Below are 19,781 nucleotides of genomic sequence, written 5' to 3'. Positions count from 1 at the left end.
ATTCTGACATAAAATCTAATAAAAAGAAGTCATTAAAAAATAACCTAAGGATAATTGCAATAGCTAGGAAAAATTAAAATAATTTGCATTAAAAATTTGCCTAAAATAACCACATGACAATGGACCAATCTCCTTAATATACTAAGCACTGCTACAATTCAGTTGTTAGAAAGACAAATTCAATAGAAAAATAGTCAAAAGATATAAAAAGGCAGTTTATAGAAATATAAAACAAATTACTTACAAATATATAAAAAGATGCTCAATGTCACACAAAATGAAAATCAAAACAACTATAAAATACCATGCCCTTTAGAGGGGTGAAAGTTAAAGGCTGATAAACCTAGTATTGGCAAAGATAACAGGAAACAGGTAAACTCATATATTGCTGCCGGAAGAATAAATTTGTCAAATCTCTTTGGGAGGAAACAGCAATATCAATAAACATAGTATACATATCCTTGACCCAATAATTCTCTTTCAAGGAATATATCCTATAAAAACACCTCACCAAGGTATACATTTACAAAGACACTCACTAGAGCATTGTTTGTTATATTAAAAAAATCACTTTGGTTAAACAATATCCATCTGTAGTGTATTAGTATGTTGTTACAATTCTATGCAATAGGAATATTTATGCAGCTGCTTAAAGTGAGGTAAATATGCTATCTATATCACCTATACACACACATACAGAGACCTATAGGCAAAAAATATGCATTAAAATATTTTGGGCTGGGCATGGTGGCTCACACCTGTAATCCCAGCACATTGGGAGCCCGAGGCAGGTGGATCACCTGAGGTCAGGAGTTCAAGACCATCCTGGCCAACATGGTGAAACCTCGTCTCTACTAAAAATACAAAAATTAGCTGAGTGTGGCAGTGGGCGCCTGTAATCCCAGCTACTTGGGAGGCTGAGGCTGGAGAATCGCTTGAACTCGGGAGGTAGAGGCTTCAGTGAGCTGAGATCATGCCATTACACTCCAGTCTGGGTGACAGCAAAACTCTGTCTCAAAAAAACAAAACAAAACAAAACAAAAAAAACTGGAAGTTTACACAGGAAACCTCTCTGAGTCTGAGAAGGGTAACTGAGTTAGAAGTAAAAACTTTGCGTATACTCCATGGCTTGTTTTTTAAACCAGATGCACATATCTGGGGGGTCTGAGAAGGGTAACTGAGTTAGAAGTAAAAACTTTGCGTATCCTCCACGGCTTGTTTTTTAAACCAGATGCACATATTCCTTTTATTTTTTAACGTAGTTGAGAAGGCTTGTCCTATATAAGGAATAAAGATGGCCAGGTGCAGTGGCTCCTGTCTGTAATCCCAGCACTTTGGGATGCCGAGATGGTGGATCACTTGAGGTGAGGAGTTCAAGACCAGCCTGGCCAACATGGTGAAACCCCATCTCTACTAAAAATAACAAAAATTACCCAGGCATGGTGGTATGCACCTGTAGTCCCAGCTACTCGAGAGGCTGAGGCACAAGAATCGCTTGAACCCAGGAGGCAGAGGTTGCAGTGAGCCAAGATCACACCACTGCACTCTAGCCTGGAGGACAGAGCAAGACTCTCAAAAAAAAAAAAAAAAAAGAAGAAAGAAAGTTCAGTCAATTCTCCATGTGTCTGTTTTTTTGATACTGAATAAAGCTTCCTAAAGACTTGAAAAAGAGGCCTGCAATTATTTAATATTTCAATGTGCAAAACAACACGTGATATTAAAATTACTACTGAAATAGAACATATCCATCAATTTATGCTAAGAAGTAAGAGGAACTCAATGTAGAAAGAAGATTAAATTTGTGCCAGGCATGGTGGCTCACACCTGTAATCCCAGCACTTTGGGAGGCCAAGATGGAAAGACCACCTGAGCCCAGGAGTTCAAGATCAGCCTGGGCAACATGGCAAGACCCTGTCTTTAAAAATACATAAATATGAAGCAGATTAAAGAATCTTGGAAACTAACTAACTAGTTAGCTAAATAAATAAATAGAACAGTAAATTCTAGACCCAGCTCACCACCAGGCTGTGGGGTCCTGAACAAAATCTTTATCTCTTCATATATAAAGATAATATTTAGCACATGATTGATGGTTCTAAAGTAGCACCAAAAGGTTTTATAAGCATTCAATTAATTAAAATTATCTGTTAGAATTTTCTAAACATCGTTACCATCATTAAGACCTCTGCAACACCTACTTTTTTAAAAATACTCATCAGTATGAACTTTATTTATTATTTTATCTTATTTTATTTTATTTATTTTTTTTTGAGACAGAGTCTCATTCTGTTGCCCAGTCTGGAGTACAGTGGCACCATCTCGGCTCACTGCAGCCTCCACCTCCCTGGTTCAAGCGACTCTCCTGCCTCAGCCTCCCAAGTAGCTGGGATTACAGGCACATGTCACCATGCCTAATTTTTGTACTTTTAGTAGAGATGGGGTTTTGCCATGTTGCCCAGGCTGGTCTCAAACTCCTGAGCTCAAGCAATCCACACGACTTGGCCCCCTCAAATGCTCGGATTACAGGCGTGAGCCAAGGCACCCAGCCCCAGTATGAATTTTAGAATAAGTATTATACTGGAAAATCACATATAACAGACTGTAATTATATTAATTACAAATCTTTAAAATGTAATTTCCCAAGATTTCAGTAGATACCCTTATTTTTTCGTTTTTGCCAAACCAAGTCCCCAGTGCCCCAACATTATTCCATGAATAATTCAAATTACCTTTTCAAAGCTGAAAAAGTTAGTAGTGTTTCTACATGTGTTGAAGTCTGTAGATCTCTTTTTCTTACCGAATGCTGCTGGATATTAGATAGAGAGAGAATATCGTAGTCTGAGAGCAAAGAATCAAGCTTCTCTGAAATAAAGGTAAAAAAGGTATTAGCATCTAAACCTAATAATCAATTGCAATATCGTTAAGATGAGAGTGCCAGACAATCTCTCCTGATGTAATCCATTAGGAAGTGCCAAGCACAAACTATAAGTCATTTTTTATCAAAAGAAACTCCGCTGCCTCTTCCAAAATCAGAAGGATTTTTAGAAGGCAAATTGGGTGACTTGAGTCTCTTTAAAAACTGTCTAAAAGTATTTGCACTGATGCCTTCCCTTTCTTCCAACAAATATCACTGCAGACACTATGGTATTCAAAATCCTTCCAATGGACTTAGAAGGTCCTCAAAATACAGCAACAGAAGCTTCAAATACAAGTTTACTGCTACTGATGTTAAATATGCTCACAAAACCAGTTTTAAAAGAAAGACTCTCACTCATGTGTGGAAGCTAAAAAAGTGGATCTCGTGGAGGTAGACAGCAGAATGGTGGTTACCAGAGGCTGAGAAGGGAAGTGGGAGTGGTGGAGATGAAGAGAAAGTGGTTAGGGTTACAAAAATACAGTTTGATTAGTAAGTTCTAATATTTGATAGTACAGTACAGAAAATATATTCAACAATTTATTGTATACTTCAAAATAGCTAGAAGACTTGTAATATTCCTAACACAGAAAAGATGTTTCAAATGATAGGTATCCCAATCACCCTGATTTGATCATTACACATTGTATACAGGTATCAAAATATCACATGTACCCAAAAAACACATATCACTAAATAAAACAAAAACTCAATTTAACCACACAACTGCCAAGAGACACCCCCCGCCTTTCCCAAACCCCTTCTTTATCCTCTACCCAATACCCTACCCTCCTACCCTAACTGGCTTCCAGAATGCTAGCAATTAGGCCTTTACCTTCCAGAGGAATATGGAATCTGACAATCTCTAATGAAAAACCTAAGATTCTGATATCAAAAGTTTCCCAAATGAGGCCATGCATGGTGGCTCACACCTGTAATCCCAGCACTTTGGGAGGCCAAGGAACACCTAAGGCCAGGAGTTCCAGACCAGCCTGACTAACATGGTGAAACCCTGTCTCTACTAAAAATACAAAATTAGCCGGGCGTGGTGGTACACACCTGTAATCCCAGCTACTTGAGAGTCTGAGGCAGGAGAATCGCTTGAACCCGGGAGGCAGAGGTTGCAGGGAGCTGAGATTGTGCCACTGCACTCTAGTCTGGGTGACAGAGCAAGACTCCATCTCTGGGGGGAAAAAAAAGGCCAGGCTGGGCGCGGTGGCTCACGCCTGTAATCCCAGCACTTTGGGAGGCCAAGACAGGGGGATCACAAGGTCATGAGATGGAGACCATCTTGGCCAACATGGTGAAACCCGGTCTCTACCAAAATACAAAAAATTAGCCAGGCGTGGTGGCAGGTGCCTGTAGTCCCAGCTATTCATGAGTCTGAGGCAGGGGAATCGCTTGAAACTGGGAGGCAGAAGTTGCAGTGAACCCAGATCATGCCACTGCACTCCAGCCTGGCGACAGAGCACAGAGCAAGACTCCATCTCAAAAAAAAAAAAAAAAAGGCCAAAAAGGGCTATGTTTTATTCATTACAACATCCTTGCCTCATCAAAAACCTTGCACACATCAGCACTCACATGTTCACAAACTGCACGAATTCTCAGTGCTGAAATGCAATATGGTCATTTAGTTCTTCAATTTCCCTGATACAGGTTGGTACATGAACTCAGTTTCATTCAAGATCATAATCACTCCTACTGACTTAGGAACTTAACCTCAACATTATAGTTTCATTGTCAATAATATAGCCTAGTAGTTCTCAAAGTGTAGTTCCCAAACCAGCAGCATCATCATCACCTGGGAATTTGTTAAAAATGCAAATGCTCAGGTCTCCCCTCAACCTACTCAAACAGAAATCCACCCAGTGGGATCCAATAGTCTGTGTTTAACAAGGTTTCCAGGTGATGCTGACACATTCAAGTATGAAAATCACTGAACTGGCTGGGCGTGGTGGCTCACACTTGTAATCCCAGCACTTTGGGAGGCCGAGGCGGTGGATTACCTGAGATCAGGAGTTCAAGACCAGCCTGGCCAACATGGCAAAACCCTGTCTCTACTAAAAATACAAAAAATTAGCTGGGCATGGCAGCAGACGCCTATAATCCCAGCTACTCGGTAGGCTGAGGCAGGAGAACTGCTTGAACCCGGGAGGTGGAGGTTGCAGTGAGCTGAGATCACACCACTACTCTCCAGCCTGGGCAAAAAGGCGAGACTCCATCTCAAAAAAGAAAGAAAAAGAAAAAAGAAAACCACTGAACTAAGCTAAAGGAAGGAAACAAACTCAAAGTAAAGAAAAAAACTTTAGCCACAAAGATGTTCATTATTCAGCCTTGCCTTATTTTCAAGGACAAAAACCAGAATGAAGGTAAATTAGTAACTGTGAAATGGTTGGATGTTGTAACACTTCCAAAGACGGGAAAAAATCTGCAACTATTTTAAATGTCGTTTACAAAAGGTTTTTAAGAACATGGGGCTGAGGGGCAGTGGCTTGCGCCTGTAATCCCAGCACTTTGGGAGGCCAAGGTGAGAGAATTGCTTGACCCAAGGAGTTCGAGACCAGCCTGGGCAAAACAGTGAGACCCTCATCTCTCCAAAAAGTAAAATAAAATTAGCCAGGCATGTGGCATGTGCTTGTAGTCTCTGCTACTCAGAAGGTTCAGGCAGGAGGATCGCTTGGGCCCAGGAGGTCAAGGCTGCAGTGAGCCAAGATAGCACCACCGCACTCCAGCCTGGGTGACAGGATGAGACCCTGTCTCAAAAAAAAAAAAAAAAAAAGTAAGAAAGGAAAAAAAAAGAAGAAAGAAAGAACATGGAAAAATACATGTTATAATGTTAAATATAGATTTCAGAAGTATTCATATTGTATAATCTTAACTATGTATAAAAATAGGTCTAGAAAAAATAAGCACAAGACAACAACATCATTGGTTATTCTGGGTATATTTTCTATAATAAGCACTTTTTAAATGTAGCTTGCTAAAGCACTTTAAAATACTTAACTAATGCATTTCAACTGTAATTGATTCTCTTTTAATAACTGGATATCTCAAATTGGAGATTCTAAAGCCATTACAAACTATAGTAAAAACATTTCTTCCTTTGGAGCCAAACTGTAGCTACGTACTACTGCTATTGTGTTTTCACTAACAAGTAACCTCTCGGGTACTCAATATTTCACTGCACTTCACTTCCAAAATTCTAACCATTAGTAATCTCAATTTTTTACAGCCTTTCCAACAGAATTTATATTTCTCCCCATTTCCCAAGAGTTTATCTCTTATCCATATCCAATTCTCTCAATAAACTTAAGTACAAACCACCTGCTTCTTACAGTAGTTTATTACAGTTAATAAAAGACACTGCCACACTGTCTATCTCAGCTCAGTGTCTGGCCATATTCTTTTTTTTTTTTTTTTTGAAGTGGAGTCTCACTGTTGCCAGGCTGGAATGCAGTGGCGTGATCTCAGCTCACTGCAACCTCCGCCTCCTGGGTTCAAGCGATTCTCCTGTCTCAGCCTCCCGAGTAGCTGGGACTACAGGTGCACACCACCATGCCCAGCTAATTTTTGTATTTTTAGTAGAGATGGGGTTTCAACATGTTGGCCAGGATGGTCTTGATCTCTTGACCTCGTGATCCACCCACCTCAGCCTCCCAAAGTGCTGGGATTACAGGCGTGAGCCACAGAGCCCAGCCCATGTTCTCTGTAAAAAACTACAATGGCTGCCTACTTCTCTCTAGAATGAGAGCACCTTCCTCACTTTCTACAAGTTGCCACAGCAATAATCATTTTGTTAACTTTTTTATCTTTTTTGTCATCTGCTTTTTATTTTTTGTTGTTTTTGCTTTTTGTTGTTTTGTTATGTGCTTTTGTTATCTTTTTCATCCCCCTACCCCTCCTTTCTTGCACACACATTCTACACTTATTTTTTCTCTTTTCCACCAGACTCCATTTACTTGATTATTCAACAAATATTTATTGAGAACCTCCTACCTTTCAGGCACTAAGGATACAACACAGAGAAAAAGAAATAGACTTCCAGTATTGTGACACTGGACGAAAGACCAAAATTATTATAAAGTACATCACAGACCAAGACAGAAGTAGCTGCAGAAAGTTATGCACAGACACAGCAGGGGCATGATCCCTGCCTGCTGAGTCAAAGATGTTTTCCCAGGGAAACAGTTTTGAAGACCAAAAGGATGAGGCAGCACCCCAGAGAAGGAAAAGAAAGGAGAGCCTTAAGTCAGGGGCATAACATATACTTAAGTCCACAAAAAATAGAACACACTTAAAGACATGAAAGCAACTCAACGAGGCTGAAGTGCAGAGCAGTACAGAGAGAATAGGAGGTGTGAGGCTGGAGAGTCAGGCACAGGTCAGGTCACGAAGGGCTATGGAAGGAAATCAGGGATTCTGGGCTTTGGATAATGGCAATGGCTGTAAGTTAGAAATTTCATTATGGGCCAGCTGTGGTGGCTCATGCCTGTCATCCCAGCACCTTGGGAGGCCAAGATGGGCAGATCACTTGAGCACAGGAGTTCAAGACAAGCCTGGGCAACACAGCAAAACCCCGTCTCTACCAAAAAAATAAATAAAATAAAATAAAATAAAATAAAATAAAATACAAAAATCAGCCAGGCGTGGTGGTGTACACCTGCAGTCCCAGCTGCTCAGGAGGCTGAGGTGGGAGGATGGCTTGAGCTCAGGAGGCAGAGGTTGCAATGAGCTGATATTGTGCCACTGCACTCCAGCCTAGGCGACGAGGCCAGATCCTGTCTCAAAATCCAAAAAAAAGAGAGAGAGAAAGCCAAGGTGGGCAATCACTTGAGGTCAGGAGTTAGAGACCAGCCTGGCCAACGTGGCAAAACCCTGTCTCTGCTAAAAATACAAAATTAGCTGGGCGCGGTAGCAGATGACTATAATCTCAACTACTTGGGAGGCTAAGGCATGAGAATCGCTTGAACCCAGGAGGCAAAGGTGGCAGTGAGCCAAGATCATGCCACTGCACTCCAACCTAGGTGACAGAGTGAGACTCCATCCCAAAAAAAAGAAAGAAATTTCATTATGACTGCAGAGTGGAGAATGGGCTAGAGGGGAACAAAACTGGAATGTAGGAAATCTGCTGGTAGGCTGCAGAGCAAACCAAGTAGAAACCACTAAAAGACTCCTAGGTTGTGGCTCACTGTGATTTAAAAAAAAAAAAAAAAAAAAAAACAAGAGAGGGGCTGATATCAGGAGACAATTGGACGCTGAAAGATTCTGGAGTTTTGAATGACAGAGCCTTGGGAGAAACAGAAATGAAAACAAAAGATTCTGGAGTTTCATATTCTATTTTGTTCCTTATATATAGTTGCAATTTCATTGCTCATTTACATAGGACTTCCTTTGCATTAAGTCATCATGTCTGTAGTTGTGTTACTGATGAGCCATATAGTGATTTTCAGCAGGGAGAGTAAATCTATGTTATCACAAGATTCTTAACACTGACATCAGTGTTAAAAAGTAGCCAATACTTTGTTCCTTCTAAAGGTTTCAAAGAAGAATAAAAAGAAAACTGGGCTTTCAGGCCTGTAACAAACTGGCCTTCTGGTTGTAGCTGTGGAGTTGCCTACAGAAGATGTGATAAACCTTCCACTCCCCCAGTTCTCTTATATCTGAATTGTTTTGTCTCTGGGATAAGCTTTTATGGCCACTGACTTTAATGTATTGACATAAAGAATACCCATATTTTCTTCATTAAGCCCAGAGCTGACATTTTTAAGCTAAAACTAATCGTGAAACTTTAAAAAATTATGTATATGGCAGGGCACAGTGGCTCACACCTGTAATCCCAGCACTTTGGGAGGCCGAGGCGGGTGGATCATAAGGGTGGGAGTTCAAGACCAGCCTGGCCAGGCCGGGCGCGGTGGCTCACGCTTGTAATCCCAGCACTTTGGGAGGCCGAGGCGGGCGGATCACAAGGTCAGGAGATCGAGACCACAGTGAAACCCCCTCTCTACTAAAAATACAAAAAATTAGCCGGGCGTGGTGGCGGGCGCCTGTAGTCCCAGCTACTCGGAGAGGCTGAGGCAGGAGAATGGCGTGAACCCGAGAGGCGGAGCTTGCAGTGAGCAGAGATTGCGCCACTGCACTCCAGCCTGGGCGACAGAGCGAGACTCCGTCTCAAAAAAAAGACCAGCCTGGCCAACATGGTAAAACCCAGTCTCTACTAAAAATACAAAAATTAGCCAGGCGCAGTGGCAGGCACCTGTAATCCCAGCTACTCAGGAGGCTGAGGCAGGAGAATCGCTTGAACCTGGGCAGCAGAGGTTGCAGTGAGTGAGCTGAGATCACGCCACTGCACTCCAGCCTAGGCGATGGAGTGAGACTCCGTCTCAAAAACAAACAAACAAAAATTATGTATGTAATTTTGTGTGTATATCAACATATATACACATATGTATAGTGGTATGTATGTACCTGTCCCAAATGTATTTAAGAACAATGTAAATAAAGTGTTATATGAGAAGGTTCTGGAAACATGTGTGGGTTTTTGTTTTGTTTTTGAGACAGGGTCTCGCTCTGTTGCTCAGGCTAGAGGGCAGGGCACAATCACCACTCACTGCAGCCTCAACCTCCTGGGCATGAGCAATCCTCCAGGTGGCTGGGACCACAGGCACATGCCACCGTGCCTGGCTAATTTTTGTATCTATTTTTTTGTAGAGACAAGGTCTTGCCATGTCGCCCAGGCTGGTCTCAAACTCCTGGGCTCAAGTGATCCTTCTCCCTTAGCTTTCCAAAATGCTGAGATGACAGTCGGGAGCCACTGTGCCCAGCTTGTGGATTTTTTACATCAATTTCTTTTATTTTTGCAGCAAATTGCGTTTTCCTAAACTACTACTTGCGAGTGTACTGCAGAACCCCAAGGCACTCAGCTCACTCTTCACTGCTCTGCTGCATGAAGTACAAAAAGCTCCCCCAAAATGACACTATCAGTGTCATGCTCCTACTTCTGATATCGGAAATGGAAAACATAAGCCAGTACTGCTGTGAAGTGTTTACTGTGTTTGTGCTGAAGATACAGGAGCCTTCCTCTTCAGCACTCCCCAAAACACACAGGACAGGGAAGCAGGCCACGTATAGTTAGTGTCAGGTGTGGGTTGTTGGGACTAAGGAATGAGAAAAAGGGAGCAGTGCTCTCTGCTAGGCCAGGGACCCCAAAGCCTGGGAACTAAACAATTTCATGGATTTATACCAGTAAAGGAGGGTGGAATATGAGCTGCTTCAACTAATTCCCTATCAAGAGCTCCTCAACAGACCTGGGACGTAATCTGAGCCAAGACTCTCCAGCAAGACCAGTAACCGGGATGCAAGTTTCAGGTTAGGCAATGAGACTACTTCCACAATTACCAGCAGCCCTGCCTAGTCCTAGGCTAAACCTGTATCCAATACTCACTCTTTTTTTTTTTTTTTTTTTTTTGAGATGGAGTCTCGCTCTGCCACCCAGGCTGGAGTGCAGTGGCTCAACCTCAGCACACTGCAACCTCCACCTCCCGGGTTCAAGCGATTCTCCTGCCTCAGCCTCCCCAGTAGCTGGGATTACAGGCAGGCATCACCACGCCTGGCTAATTTTTGTATTTTTAGTAGACACGGGTTTCACCATGTTAGTCAAGCTGGTCTTGAACTCCTGGCCTCAAGTCATCCGCCGGCCTCAGCCTCCCAAAGTGCTGGGACTATAGGTGTAAGCCACTGTGTCCAGCTACTCATTCTTGTAATCAAAAGAATAGGTAACTGGCTGGGGCAGTGGTTCACGTCTGTAATCCTAGTACTTTGGGAGGCTGAGGCAGGTGGATCACCAGAGGTCAGGAGTTCGACACAGGTCTGTCCAACATGATGAAACCCCGTCTCTACCAAAAACACACACACAAAAAAAAAAATTAGCCAGGCGTGGTGGGGGACACCTGTAATCCCAGCTACTCGTGAGGCTGAGGCACGAGAATCACTTGAACCCAGCAAGTGGAGGTTGCAGTGAGCCTAGATTGCGCCACTGCACTCCAGCCTGGGTGACAGTGAGACTCTGTCTCAAAAAAAAAAAAAAGGGTAACTAATTTTGGACAGTTATATTTGAAGTGCCAAATGAGCAGCTGAATATGAGCTCCAGAGAACAAGTCCAGGTCAGAGATACATGTCTAGTCATTAGCAGAACACTGTCAAATGAAGTGAAACCAGTACAACTCATGTAACAACAACAACAAAAAGGAAGTGAGGAGAACGGAGAGATGCCCATTTCCTTGGCTGATTTTAGGAGTAAATAAAGAGATACAGATTGAGCATCCCTTATCCAAAATGCTCGAGACCAGAAGTGTTTCATTCTTCAGAATTTTTTAAATTTTGAAATATTTGCATATACATAATGAGGTATCTTGGGGATGGGACCCAAGTCTAAATATAAAATTCATTTATGTTTCATTTATTCACTCACTTTTTTTGAGACGGAGTCTCGCTCTGCCGCCCAGGCTGGAGGGCAGTGGCGCAATCTCAGCTCACTGCAAGCTCCGCCTCCCAGGTTCACACCATTCTCCTGCCTCAGCCTCCCGAGTAGCTGGGACTACAGGCGCCCGCCACCACACCTGGCTAATTTTTTGTATTTTTAGTAGAGACAGGGTTTCACCATGTTAGCCAGGATGGTCTCGATCTCCTGACCTCGTGATCCACCCAGCTCGGCCTCCCAAAGTGCTAGGATTACAGGCATGAGCCACCACACCTGGCCTAAACAATATTTTTAAGTAACTTTTTTTGCATGAAAAAAAGTTTGTGTACAATGAAGCATTCGAAAGCAAAGGTGTCACTGTCTCGGCCACCCACATAAATAATCTGTGATTGTTTGGCATCACCATCATTCCTGACTGATTTTACATGCTACAACAAGTAATTATTTTCTTATACCTATTCACACATAAGTACCATTAACAGTGAAAAAATCGTGTGTTCGGGGTAATGTGTGCTGTCATGCCAGCATTCAAAAAGTTTCAAATTTTGGAGCATTTCAGATTAGGGATGCTCAACCCATATATGAAAAGCCCTTCATTTCACTTCCATTATCTCAATGAAGCCCATTCCTGTTCTCCTTTCCTATCAATCTTTTTCAGACTTTCTTCACGTTACACTTCCAGCTGTATACACTTATCATCTCACAAATAGAAAATGGTGAAGGATCCAAAAATCAACCACAATTGGCCTTGGAGGAAACCTGTATTTAATGTTCTAGGAAATCCTGTGAAAGTCAAAAGGATCTCTCCAGTTTCCCCATCGCAATTATCTGCTTAACTCCTCTCCATTCTACTCTTAAAATATGGTTTATCTCTTAGACTAACATAAAGCAGAGTTACATTACATCTCCCTTGGAGCAGTTAGGGCAGTTAAGCATTTAGGTTTCAAAGGAATGCAGCCAGTAAGCAAAATTAACATCAAAAGAGAAAGCCAGATGTCAAAATACTGAGTAAAATGGTGCTGTCAATAATGAAATCAGCACTGCAATGCGGAGAATCCCCATGCCAATAACCTCAAGGTAAATTTGAAAATACATGTTTCAGATACAAACTTTCTCATCCCTCATCTGTGACCTGTATTTTTTCCTCCCACCCACTACATCCTCTTTTATTAAAAGTAACACGAAGGGAAAACAATTTTGAAATCAAAGTGAGACTTATACACCCCAGCTGCAACTTCAACAAGATATCATCATGACTAAGCTCATATGACTCATAACTTTCCTAAATTATGCAATTCATAACAGTTCAATTGAAATCATTTTTGGTGACCCATAGAGGACTCTAAAAACCAGGCTTCAATTTATTAGGTATTTTTTGCCTTTCAGAAAAATGTTGTCATATGCCTAATCAATGTTTAGTACTGCACTATAGTAATATTTGTAGGACAAGAAACATAATAAATAATAAAGCATGCTTTTCAACTATGAAACTATTTGCTAGTCTTGACCAACTCAATCTTATGGTAAGTTTAAGTTAAGCAACAAATTATACTGTAAGCTGTCAAACAAACTGAAGAAAAAAAAAGTCATTCTTCAAAGAAAAATACCCACAAGGCCTATGTTCATCATTGACAACTGACAGCATCTTCCTGAGACTCATTTTCCTCCTCCTTTATTTGAAAACTAGACTTGATCTCTAAGATTCATCTGGTGACAACACTTGCTATAACGTACTCTAGCACTCTCCTCTATGCTGTTTTAGAAGTGTCCTAAATGGATGTCTATTTCACTATGCCATAACCATTTGAAGATGGATATCGTCTGAGCTTTGTATTTCCAATGCCACGTATAATACTTGTGTGTCCTTCAAATACTTAGTTTAAAAAAAAAAAAAAAGAGGCCGGGCATGGTGGCTCAAGCCTTTAATCCCAGCACTTTGGGAGGCCAAAGTGGGTGGATCACCTGAGGTCAGGAGTTCGAGACCAGCCTGAACAACATGGAGAAACCCCATCTCTACTAAAAATACAAAAAATTAGCCGGACGTGGTGGCACATGCCTGTAATCCCAGCTACTTGGGAGGCTGAGGCAGGAGAATTGCTTGAACCCAGGAGGCGGAGGTTGTGGTGAGCTGAGATGACGCCATTGCACTCCAGCCTGGGCAACAAGAGGAAAACACTGCCTCAAAAAAAAAAAAAAAAAAAAAAAGAAAAGAAAAGAAAAAAGAAAAGAAAAGAAAAAAGAAAAGTCTATGCATTCTTCTGGCACAGATGGTGTGCATTTTGCAAATAAAAAACAAATATATGGGCCAGGAGCGGTGGCTCACGCCTGTAATCCCAGCACTTAGGGAGGCCCAGGTGGGCGGATCACGAGGTCAAGAGTTCGAGACCAGCCTGGCCAACATGGTGAAACCCCGTCTCTACTAATACAAAAATTAGCTGGGCGTGGTGGCACATGCCTGTAATCCCAGCTACTCGGGAGGCTGAGGCAGGAGAACTGCTTGAACCCCAGGAGGCGGAGGTTGCAGTGAGCTGAGATCACACCACTGCACTCCCGCCTGGGCAACAGAGCAAGACTCCGTCTTGGAAAAAAAAATGGTCTAAAAAACCTTACGATCTGCAAATGTTATGAATTGATCTAGAAAGTAATGTTTTTCTTTAAACTGTATGCTTCCTTGGGAGTCATGCTTATTTTTCCACCTACGAACAACAGATTAATAACATAAGTGAAACAGTTGAGTCAGGGTGGTGCAAACGTAATTTTAATATCTCAAAATACATATTTATTCTTTTTACTAACATTTATCCTTAAAATAAAGACCCTTACCCTATCCCTCCATCCTAACCACAATCCTACTTCAAAATGTCCTTCAATTTGTACTGACTTACCACTTCTCAGCACTTCCTAACTAGATCCCTTGCCTTTCATTAGTCACTTGTAATCCATTTCAATCGGAAAGAATCATAAGACAGCTGTTCAAGTGATAACACTCTCAACACCTTTAATATCTGTATCCATCCATTACAATTTCTGTCCACTAAATATAAAGAAAAAAAATGCTACACATGGTATCATGGTGAAATTTGGGAACCAGTACAACCATGCAAGCCTACAATTTCACACACTGGGAAAACATTATTTCCCACTTTATTACTAATTAATCAGTGTCTTACATGTCAATTTTTGAAAGATAAAAGAATTTTAAAATACACTAAAAGTTCACGCAAACTTACTCCCACCAAAGTTCAGATCCCTTAATGCATGTCCATCCTTAAAATCCAATCTCTCTGGAAAATCTAATGAAACAGGAACTCTCTACTTTCTAGCCTCTAAACTCATCAAACTCGTCACTCCTGATAATTTCTTTGTTTAAAAGTGCAAGGAAAGCATTTACAGTGGCAGCATCACGAGTTGGCTTAGCAGGTTTCCACCTCCCCCCATCTCCCAAGCACCTCCAATAAGCTACAATTGAAATAACCAAGAACGTGCTTAGGATGTTCGCAAAAACACAACTCTTAAGACTCCAACTCCAGTCTCCGCCTCCCAACGACATTACTGCATAAGTACCTCCTACAGCAGAAATTCTAGTTCCCTCCTTCGAGGACCAGGAAGAATTCTGGAGCTTCGGGCCCTTCCTTTCTGGCTCTGGTAGGAACACACAACACTAGATTTGTTCCTTACTAAGCCTGACCACATCTCCCTCTCCAAACAAGATCCAGCCGCCCTACTCCTTACCGCTTTCCCAACACCCTCCCCAAACACAAAGCCAGAGAGCAAACCCCTCTCAGGCGCTCAGTCACTACATGGAGCCTGTCCAGTAGCCCTTTCCCACTCAGAGACAGGCCCATCTCTTTTATTCTTTCCCCAAACTCCGAGAGCCACACCCCCTTCTACACTGAAAACTTAGGGACGCGCCATCATCGCCAATACCCCGCCCCCAAGCACCTGATAGACCCAGCTCCCCTGCTCTTCCCTCAAACGAGCGCTCCAGGCGCCGGCCTAAGCTAACTCCCCTGGGTCTTTACCGAGTCTCTGGTGGGGGCCGAAGCCCGGGTCGTCCGGAGGTCGCGGCGCCAGCACGAAAGGAACCACGCTGGTCAGGAATAGGAGAGACTGCCTCATGTTCCCGGCCCGGCTACCGGCTACCGGCTCCACCTCTCTGGGCAGCCTTCGCCTGACGGGGGTTCGGAAAATTGCTCACATCGGGGGAGGACGGGATCCGCCCGGCCTTGCCCCTCAAACCTCTTTTCCCTCCCGCGCCGCCTACTGGGAAGATTCTACCGCCAGGCTCGACGCCCCCGGAAGTGCAGGTGGCGTTACCAAAGGCCGGCTCAGCCAGCTTCCGGCCGCCGCCGTCCCCCGCCACCCCGCACCACCCACAGCCGGAAGCCGACTGCCGCGCGGCATCCCAGGAGGCTCCGCTTGCCCCGCCCCACGCCGGTGCGCCGCGGGCCTCGGGTCGGCTGCCGTGTTCGGCCCCGCCCGTCACGACCAGCTGGGGCTCGCCCGGCGCCTTCCTGGACGCAGACGTGGAAGTCCCAACTCCACCCAGTCCGGCCTGGCCTCTGTCCCCGGGTGACCGCGGAATGGGGAGCGGGAGCTAGCGAGCAGGCCCTCAGGCGCGTCTGGCCACCTCCTTTGTCTTGGTGCCCACGTCTGGTTAGGATCCCTGCGGTCCATTTTATTAAAGGAGCTGTAAAAAGCGGCCTGGGGCCCAGCGACCTGCCCAGGGCGGATGAGGGGGCGCGACTGGCCCGATGCCGCAGGCTCTCTGCCCAGTGTGCTCAGGTGGGAGGGCGGGGACATGAATCGAGCTACAGAGTGCCCTGGGCACGGACTCTCCCCCCGGGCCCCGAACCCGGCCTCCGAAGCCCGCGCCACTCGCCAGCTCCTGCGAGACGAGCCTTTCGAGCGCAGCTCAGGCATCTGGTTCAGGGTCCGACTGCTGGAGTCGTCTGAGGCCTCCATCCGTCTGTTGTCACGAAAAAGGCTTTGGGGGGACTAATAAGCACTTCCTGAATGCACATTTGCTCCACGCCCCTGCTGTAGGGAGAGGGTCTGCAGACACTTCAACAAATAGAATCCTAGGACCTTACCTGTGAGTTCAAGAGCTGGAATCTTCCCACCAACTTCTTAAAATTCAATCCTATACTTGGTGCATTTAGCTTAGACTGGAAATTTCCCAAGGCAGTTTGTTTTGCAATCTTTTGCATGATTTTAGCTCTGTATAGTTTAGTGAGTGTTTATGGTACTGAATAAAACAGTCTAAAAACGTTGAGTACTTGTTGCGGTTTTATTTAGTTCAACCAAAGTTTATTAAGGTAGGACATAATACGTTTTCCACTTAAGAGTGAGACAGCCTTTATTAGGAAACGGTAAATTGTTAGGAATAAAATACTAGTCGTATTCAAGTTTCAAGGCTTATTGCTAATAAAATACTCAAACTGTGGTTAAAATGTATGTTAATGGTGGTTTGCCGCAGTAAAATATCATCATCTTTTTCAACAATACATTGTTGGCTAAAATCAACCGGACCTGGTCTGTACATCTTTATTAAACACACCCATTAGTAGTATACCTAATCAAAAAGTAAGCAGAATTTCACATGCAAATTGTATACAATCTTTAAAAATTGTATTCCATAAGAATGTGACAGTTGAGTACGGTTTTTGGGGGGCTTTTTTGGTGTACAATAATAATGTCATCTGGTTTCTTTTCTGAACATCTAGTCACCATACTGTCCGGCTTATAACTTTAGTAGATTGTAGATTATATTATTTTGGTATCCCCCAACAGCTCTTGTACAGTGCCTTGCTCATAGAAGGTACTTAGCTGTTTAGTAAATGCCTTTAAAAAAAAAAAAAAAAAAAGCTCCCAATCCATTTTCTTTTCTTTTTTTTGAGACGGAGTTTCGATCTTATCGCCCAGGCTGGAGTGCAGTGGCGTGATCTTGGCTCACTACAAGCGATTGAACACCTCTTGGGTTTAAGCAATTCTCCTGTCTCAGCCTCCCAAGTAACTGGGATTACAGGTGCCCGCCACCATGCCCAGCTAATTTTTCTATTTTTAGCAGAGATGGGGTTTCACCAGGTTGGCCAGGCTGGTCTCAAACTCCTGACCTTAGGTGATCCACCCGCTTCGGCCTCCCAAAGTGCCAGGATTACAAGCATGAGCCACCGCGCCCGGCCTGAATAACCAGAAGTCCTAGATTTCTAGGGACATTCCAAATTTCAAGTAATCTTTTCAATTCACAAATCAGGACCCAAATTATTCCAATTTGCAGTTCATCTTTCATTTATCAATTGTGCATACTTTTAAGATAAAAGAACACCACGTGGGGGAGATAAAGAGCCAAAGGAATATGATAAGAGGGGCACTGGATAGATTATTTTATCTTTTTTTTTTTTCTTTTTTTGAGATGGAGTCTTGCTCTGTTGCCAGGCTGGTGTGCAGTGGCATGATCTTGGCTCACTGCAAGCTCTGCCTCCCAGGTGCAAGGGATTCTCCTGCCTTAGCCTCCCAAGTAGCTGGGACTACAGTTGCACGCCACCACGCCCAGCTAATTTTTGTATTTTCAGTAGAGACGGGGTTTCACCATGTTGGCCAGGCTGGTCTGGATCTCCTGACCTCGTGATCTGCCCGCCTTGGCCTCCAAAGTGCTGAGATTACAGGCATGAGCCACCACGCCCGGCTCTGTTTTATCTTTTGAGACAGTCTCGCTCTGTAGCCAAGGATGGAATACCGTGACTCAATCACAGCTCACTGCAGCCTCGACTTCCTGGGCTTAAGCAATCCTCCAGCCTCACCCTCCTCAGTAGCTGGGACCACAGGCATGCACCACCACACCTGGCTAATTTTTACATTTTTTTTTTTATAGAAATGGAGTCTCGCTATGTTCCTCAGGCTGGTCTCAAACTCCTGGCCTCCCAGAGTGCTGGGATTACAGGTATGAGCCACTGCACTCAGCACCAAAATGATTTTTTAAAACTATATACCCTCTGGCCGGGCATGGTGGCTCACACCTGTAATCCCAGCACTTTGGGAGGCCGAGGTGGGCGGATCATGAGGTCAGGAGATCAAGACCATCCTGGCTAACACAGTGAAACCCCGTCTCTACTAAAAATACAAAAAATTAGCCAGGCATAGTGGCACGTGGCTGTAGTCCAAGCTACTCGGGAGGCTGAGGCAGGAGAATCACTTGAACCCTGGAGGTGGAGGTTGCAGTGAGCCGAGATAGCGCCACTGCACTCCAGCCTGGGCGACAGAGGGAGACTCCATCTCAAAAAAAAAAAAAAAACAACTATATACCCGCTAGGTGTATCTTTAAAGTTTTTCATCATTAATGTAGTAGTAGCAAAGTATGAAACTTTCAGCGTAAATACTGACATTTAAAATTAAAGCTGTTAGGTCATTATTTTAAAGTTTTCCAAGAGTATAAACACCTCAAAGATTTGACAGCCACATTGGTAGCCCAGCCTCCAAGATGGCCCCCAATGATGCCTGTTTCCTCTTCTATACTGGGCCATAGTTGGTCTGTGTGACCACTAGCATGCAGCTGAAGTGATGTCACTTCTGAGGTTAGGACACAAGAAACTGTCCTCCATCTCAGGTGCCCTCTTGCTTGTTTCCTCTTGAATCACACACTCTGGGGGAAGCCAGCTTTCGTGTCAGCAGAACACTCAGGAAGGCTATGGAGAGGTCCAATAGAACAGGTCAGCAGCCAGCAAACACCAAGGAGCTGCCAAAGACTACGTGAGTGAGCTTGGAAGGAATTCAGCCCCAGGCAAGCTTTAAGATCACCGCAGACCCTGACCTACCATCTGACTACAAGTAAGCTGCTCCCAGATTCCTCAGCCACAGAAGCTGGGAGATAAATGTTCGTGGTTCTAAAGCTCCTAAATTAGGGGTAATTTGTTACACAGCCACTATCATCTGTTCAAAAAAATATGTAAACAAGTTGACGGGATCCTGGGTTCTTAATACTTGAAGTGATGCTTTTAATTTAGGATTTAATAAAGATAATTAAAAATATTTCTTGAGGTTCCCCAATCCCATGCTGTGGAATTAATTATTCATAATTTAGATACTGCAAGTGAATTTAAGAGTAAACATTTGCAATTATTAAACACATAAGCCACATACGGTTCTGCAGTTAACTACCAAATCCACACAAGTACTGGTAAAACCTTGTCTAAATGACCGGAGAACTAACTGGTTCTGGCTGGGTTTTTTGTTTCCTTCTATCTATTTCTCTAGCTCTATTTCCCTTATTAGCCAATTTTGTCTTACACCAACCCCACCAGTTTTTATTGATGCATAGAACCATCCTCACTATTTCTAAAATGGTAATTATTCCTACATTTGTATGCTTTTTTGCTGATGAACAAATCTGTG

The 19,781-nt window shown here is 43.5% G+C and overlaps 1 protein-coding gene across 2 annotated transcripts in view; it reads right to left on the bottom strand.

Annotated features, from left to right (window-relative positions):
• ADAM17 (ADAM metallopeptidase domain 17) overlaps window positions 1-15,785 on the bottom strand; it is a 67,992-nt gene extending 52,207 nt beyond the window's left edge. The window contains exons 1-2 of one of the 2 annotated variants that reach the window (XM_055253850.2): window positions 15,413-15,785; window positions 2,730-2,862 (exon numbers count right to left, since the gene is read on the bottom strand). In XM_055253850.2, coding sequence (XP_055109825.2) covers window positions 2,730-2,862; window positions 15,413-15,509 — 230 coding nt within the window. In that variant the 5' untranslated portion in view covers window positions 15,510-15,785. The remainder of the gene's footprint in view (window positions 1-2,729; window positions 2,863-15,412) is intronic. The other variant, XM_063623979.1, reaches the window with a different exon arrangement.
• Window positions 15,786-19,781: the final 3,996 nt, after the last annotated feature.

Source organism: Symphalangus syndactylus, chromosome 18 (assembly GCF_028878055.3).
Source record: "Symphalangus syndactylus isolate Jambi chromosome 18, NHGRI_mSymSyn1-v2.1_pri, whole genome shotgun sequence".
NCBI lineage: Eukaryota > Metazoa > Chordata > Mammalia > Primates > Hylobatidae > Symphalangus > Symphalangus syndactylus.
The sequence above is the reverse complement of the archived record's forward strand: the minus strand, read 5'-3'. Positions and strand labels throughout refer to the sequence as shown.